Here is a 5,884-nt window from a genome sequence, read left to right as displayed (position 1 = left end):
AAGAAGAAAAAAAAAGAAATAAATTTCTGTTAGGTGTTAAATTTCTCTTAGCTTCTGGCTCATTCCCACACAGGAAGCTACAATAAGGAAGGAACAGAGTACGGAACGTGTGGCTCACTCTGCACCTTGGTGTCATCAGTGTGCTTTCATTTCAACAGAACTGTATGTGCATCTAACCTGCAATTGATGGAAATCTTTCAAAAGAAATCTGGGTTTGCCTCAGAGTTGTGGTTTAGGTGGAAACCACCCTCTTTAGCACAGAGGTGGAGCCCTGGTTTTCTCTGGGTGCCTTTAAGTCTCTGGTTCCAACATCGAAGACCCCTGGTTTTCAACAAGGGGAACTTAGGTGTGTTTCAAAAAGTTTTAAAGATCATTAATCAAATTACTTTCAAAAGAAGTTCAAAGCACAATAAGTATATTCTTTTTTTTTTTCATTCTTTTTTTATCAACGTAATTTAAGTGTGCCAAGTGTGCCGTGAGATAAAGAAGGTTGAAAAACACTGTTGTAAGGGGCTGCTGCAAAAACCCTTGGTATTTCAGTAAATGGATTTATGGGCTCTCCAACTCATCTGGTATTCATTTATTAGCACTTAACAGTGCACCTTAAAAAAAAAAACTCACCCTCTTCACTGGTCGCATTTTCCACATCATTCTTTCTTCAGCTTTTCTAGCTTTTAAAAAGGTTTTGGGTTTATGGTATATGGAAGTCATACGACATTACAGTGATAGTTCCAGTGTTTAACTTAAAAACCGCCCACAGTTACTGGCAACCTGGATGGGCACTGAGTTCTATCAGCATGAACATCTATTTTCAGTGATATTTTTTCACTAGAATCAAGATTCAGATGAGCATGCAAAATCTCTCTAATACCTTCCACTTGTTGAAAGAAAGTGCATAAAATCAAAATGAAATTAATTTTGTCTTAGCTTCTCTACAAAGTTGGCTAATTTACATATGAATTTGTAAACACGTCAAGACAAAAAAATATCAATCCTTTGAGAAGAAAACGTCCACGGCTGAGTTAGTGAGAGGCTTCCTAAGTGTCCATGTGAGGGAAAGGGGAATGACAAATTGATTTCAGCAAAAGGAAATTTTGACACGTACACAAAACTCAGCGGCATCTTACAGCCAAGCAATAAATCACGCCGGGGCTGCACTTACCATAGACACATGCTGATAACCACGCGGAACTAGAGTGGGGTTGATAGCAGGGACTGCAGGGGCTCCAGAGAGGCTGTGATGGCAGAGCCACCTCACTCCCCAAGGGACAGGACGACAGTGGCTTACTTGATAAGATCAGCATGTTTGTTTTTGTTTGTGCTGTCATCTGAGAATAATAACACATCTTCCAAAAAGAGCTACACAGTGCTCCATGTAAAATTAAAACTTAATTGGGAGGGTGATAGTGTAGTCATCTAGGCATGTGAAGTCACCCCGCATTCTCCGCAGCTCACATGGGATACTTACACCCTGATCCTCTTGCTCATACCTGGTGACATATCTCATGAACAATGACCATGGTGACATCCAGCAAATAAGAAATAGATGAAACACTGGGATCCAGCAGTATTCTTTGTTCCACAAAAATACTTAGTCCCCAGTTCTCCATGGCAGCATACGGATGCTTAGGCACAGCTAAAAGATCTAGAAATAGAATAAAACAGTTCCAGAGGCTTTAACAAAGAAACCAGATTCTAAATTTATATCCTAAAAAAGTAAAGAAATTCTAAATGTAGGAATATTTGCTGGCTTAGTGTTTTGTTTTGGTTTTTTGTTTCTCTTTTTGAAAATTAAACTACCTGCCATTTCTACATAATGGCAAAAACACAGGTAAGTGTTGGCCATCTCCATTCATCACAGTTCATTATCAGGTCCAGTGAAAATCATGGTTGGGTGTGTCAATGCCATTACTGAGGGGCCCATCCTCATAAATGCCATAAAGTCAAGGAAAGCAAATGCAGCCGGAATCCGCAGAGAGAAAGGAATGATTTTGGTGTTGAGTTCAATGCAATAAATACTATATTCTTACTTGTACCTCAATATTTTCCAAGAGAAAACACTGTATATCAGTTTAAAAACATGGCATCATTTCTCTCATTGCTTAAATACCAACATTTCTTCATTTCTTTAAACAGAGCACGTTATATGTAAATATATGTGGCAGACCAAGCTGAGGTCAGGGAGGCTGAAGCAAAAGGGCTGCTGAGGGGACACACGGGCTTTGGTCTGGCCCTGCTACCACCAACTAGATATGTGACACCAGAAAATCATTCAATTTCTTGAAAACTCACCTACAAAATGAGGTTATTGGCCTTCATTACCCACCAAAATACCTCCCAGTTCCAAAAATCCATAATTACATTATTTAAAGATATGTGTATATTTTAAAAAGTTGCAAAGGTATTATCCACTCCTGGTAAAGGTTACACACACACACACAAATCCCGTTTTGATGCACTAACTCTGCTCTAGACACACAGCAGTGATAAATAAAATATTAAAAGGAAAAACTTAAAAAAAATTCTCCAAGCTCAAAACAAACCTCTCCATGGACCAGAAATGATACAGAAATGCAAAGTGGTGATTGTGTGCGAAGCCACAGGCCTGCTGGGGTCTGGCTGCAGAAGCAGGAGTGGCAGCTGGGAATTGGCCCTCTCGGATCCTGCCAGAGCCAACAGGCACTTTTCCAAGCCGACTGCTTGATGCCGGGAGTTGAGGTAAGTCTCACATGCTCACGAGAGGCTGCAGCTGAAAATAGCTGGTGCCCATTGCTTCCTGGGAAGGGTAGCAAGTGGCAGTGCAGGGACTTGAACCCAGCCACCTGTCTCCATCACCTGTGCCCTAATCACAATGCCCTACACAGTGTCACGGCCTCTGACCCAGAAGCTCCACATCTCAGTGTAAGCGCTGGTGCAAATACGTAAGACGCAATGGAAAATTGTAAAAGAATATTCACTGCAGTATGAGTGTTGCCTGTAAAAGTTAAAAGGGAAAACAAAATGCCTTTCAGCAAGATAATGAACAAGACACTGTGAAATCGCTACATAAAGGAATACTACACAGCAGTCAAAGTAAGTGGTCTCACCAGTGCATTCTAACCCACATGCGTCAACATGGAGGATCTGAGAAACATAATGTAGAAAAAAGCAATTATAAAAGAGTTTAGACCACACACTTCTTAAAAACAAGCAGAATAGACACTCACACATGGCACACACACAGACAGTAATGGTAAAATGCTCACACTCAGATACATGGACATCCAATGATAAATATGAAATTCAGGATTGTGATTGCTTCAGGTAAGAAAATGAAAGGCTGCTGCAAAAGAATTTATTAGTAATTTTTAACATTATCACTAATGTAATATTAATATTTAATATTAATTTTTAAAGTTGGTGATGGGTATACAGGTATTGGTTATAATATTGATTCTTTTATGCATGCTTTAAATATTTCATAATAAGAAAAAGAATAATATTATCAAGTCTTATACTGTAATTCATTTTCACGTATTCCTGACTTCAACACATATCTTCTCAACACTGGTTGTGTTTGTAATTCTTAAATCTATATTAAAATTAGTCAAACATTCCCCCTGGATTCTACTACATTTCAGAGTAAGAATGGGGGAATGGCAGCTGTACCATAAAAGAGAAAATAATGGAAACTTAAGAATAAAGAGAGAAAAACCAAATCCTGTTAGGGAGGTTCTTAAAAGAAATGCCATTTAAGTTGTATTTCCAAAGGTAAACAGGAGTTCCCGGGGCAGACAGAGGTAATCTATGCATTCGTATATGCAGCACATATTCACCGGCCGCCCCTTTGCTCAGTGTCAACATTGTTTTGCTCTATCCTCCTTGCTGTCACGGTCCCCATATGCATATGTAGGTGTGTGCACAAAGTCAATTAACAAATAATAAATGAGTGGAAGGAATGAGTCATGATAACTGCAATAAAGAGATTATGAAAATATAAGTCACGATCGCTGTGGAGTGTGGGGTAGCACAGACAAGGCGGGCCTTGCTGAGGTGACCCCATTCCTCCTGGGATGTGAATGATGGTGGAAGCCTCGCTTGTTTGATGATCTATAGTGTCCTAAGAAGAGCAGTTAACTGGGTGGCACCTGTGGCTCAGTGAGTAGGGCACCAGCCCCATAGACTGAGGGTGGTGGGTTCGAACCTGACCCCAGCCAGATAAAACAGCAGTGGCAACTGCAACAAAAAAAATAGCTGAGCGTTGTGGCAGGCGCCTGTAGTCCCAGCTACTTGGGAGGCTGAGGCAAGAGAATCACTTAAGCCCAAGATGAGGAGGTTGTTGTGAGCTGTGATGCCATGGCACTCTACCAAGGGCAATAAAGTGAGGCTCTGTCTCAAAAAAGAAGAGCAGTTAACAGATGCAAAGGCCCTAAATTAAGGTGGAAATGAGGCAAGTATGCTGGACAAACGGAAAGAAGTGTGTGTGGCTGACGCACGTACCAGGGAGGAAGACAAGACAGGGAACTGGTGCAAATCGCAAGTACACACTGAACAGACCTTCTACCTAAGATGTTAGCTCAAGACCTCCCCTATATGCAGACAAACCACTCTGCAGAAGCGGGACTTCGTGTCAACTTTGCCTGTCACCAGCAGATGGTGACAGTGGCAGCAGGTCTGGCGTCATTTACTGGCAGGACTAATGATCAGTCTCTCTGAACCCAGCCCGCTGCCTAGCAGAGGCCTTTCTGTTTGCTTTAGTCCAGCAAAGCCATCACACCCCCAAGGCCAGGTGAGCAGACCGAGCCACACACTGGCATCTGGATTGGCTCAAATAGCACAGGGAGAAAACTCCAGACTAACAGGTGGATATGGGGGGGGGGGTTGGAATCAAGAGGAAGGCCTGAGGAGGGCCGGTTATCAGACAGCAAGAGCCTGACTAGCAGCAGAAGCAGGTCTGATCCCTGGACGGGTGAAGGTTGGTCACAAAGAGATTGGGCACTGGTGACCTAACCAGGCAGCTGGTTACATATTGATACTCAGAGGTTCAAGGGCACCAAAGTCAGGCCTGGGCAACAAGGTTATAGATCCACTAAACCAGGACTCTTCAGCACATGGAGCCAGGTTCAAACATGCATAAAAGGTCTGAGGGACAAAGTAAAACCCAGTAGCAGGGGCTGCCTCCTACCCACATGCACACAGGTGTCATAATAAATATAGGGAAACCCTGTTAATAGATGGGGAAGAAAAACCAAAAAAAAAAAAAGCTTAGATTATGCTACTATACATGTTATATACTACACATGTTATAATAACCTTATAACAAAGTGTTAAAGAAATTTAGATTTGGCTCAAACAACCATGGACAGGTGTTTAACTCCAGGCCTCTCCTCTATACATGTGTAAGTTAAGGAATCTTACATGATGTTTTTGTAATTTAAGATAGCACCTGCATCAAGAACATGTCCACACAAAAACTTGTACACAAATATGCATAAAATCCGGATTTCCAATAGCTGAAAACTGGCAACATCCTCAATGCTCATCAAGAGGGAAATGAATGAAGTCTGACAGATCAGACAACAGAACAGTTATCAGCAATAAAAAGAAATGAACTCTAGACGGGACCACAGAAGAGTGACTCTCCAGATAGTTACACTGAGTAAAGAAGAACAAAAAGCAATAGCTACCATGTGAAACATGTCATTCATATAAAATTCCAGAAAACTAAACTAACCTATTGTGTCAGATGAACACCGATGGCTGCCTGGGAACGACAACAGGAGGGGTTACAATACAGCAACAGGAGGGGTTACAATACAGCAACAGGAGGGTTACAATACAGCAACAGGAGGGTTACAACACAGCAACAGGACGGGTTACAATACAGCAACAGGAGGGGTTACAA

The 5,884-nt window shown here is 41.6% G+C and overlaps 1 protein-coding gene across 1 annotated transcript in view; it reads right to left on the bottom strand.

The window, feature by feature from the left end:
• Nucleotides 1-5,884, bottom strand: part of TRHDE (thyrotropin releasing hormone degrading enzyme) — a 422,821-nt gene that overhangs the window by 192,083 nt on the left and 224,854 nt on the right. Inside the window, exon 4 of the mRNA XM_012810852.2 lies at nucleotides 1,491-1,645. Within this exon, the coding sequence (XP_012666306.1) occupies nucleotides 1,491-1,645 (155 nt within the window). The remainder of the gene's footprint in view (nucleotides 1-1,490; nucleotides 1,646-5,884) is intronic.

This window comes from Otolemur garnettii, unplaced genomic scaffold (genome assembly GCF_000181295.1).
Source record: "Otolemur garnettii isolate 467f Iridium unplaced genomic scaffold, OtoGar3 scaffold00143, whole genome shotgun sequence".
NCBI lineage: Eukaryota > Metazoa > Chordata > Mammalia > Primates > Galagidae > Otolemur > Otolemur garnettii.
Note: the sequence above shows the minus strand (reverse complement) of the source record. Positions and strands in the feature narration are given on the sequence as shown.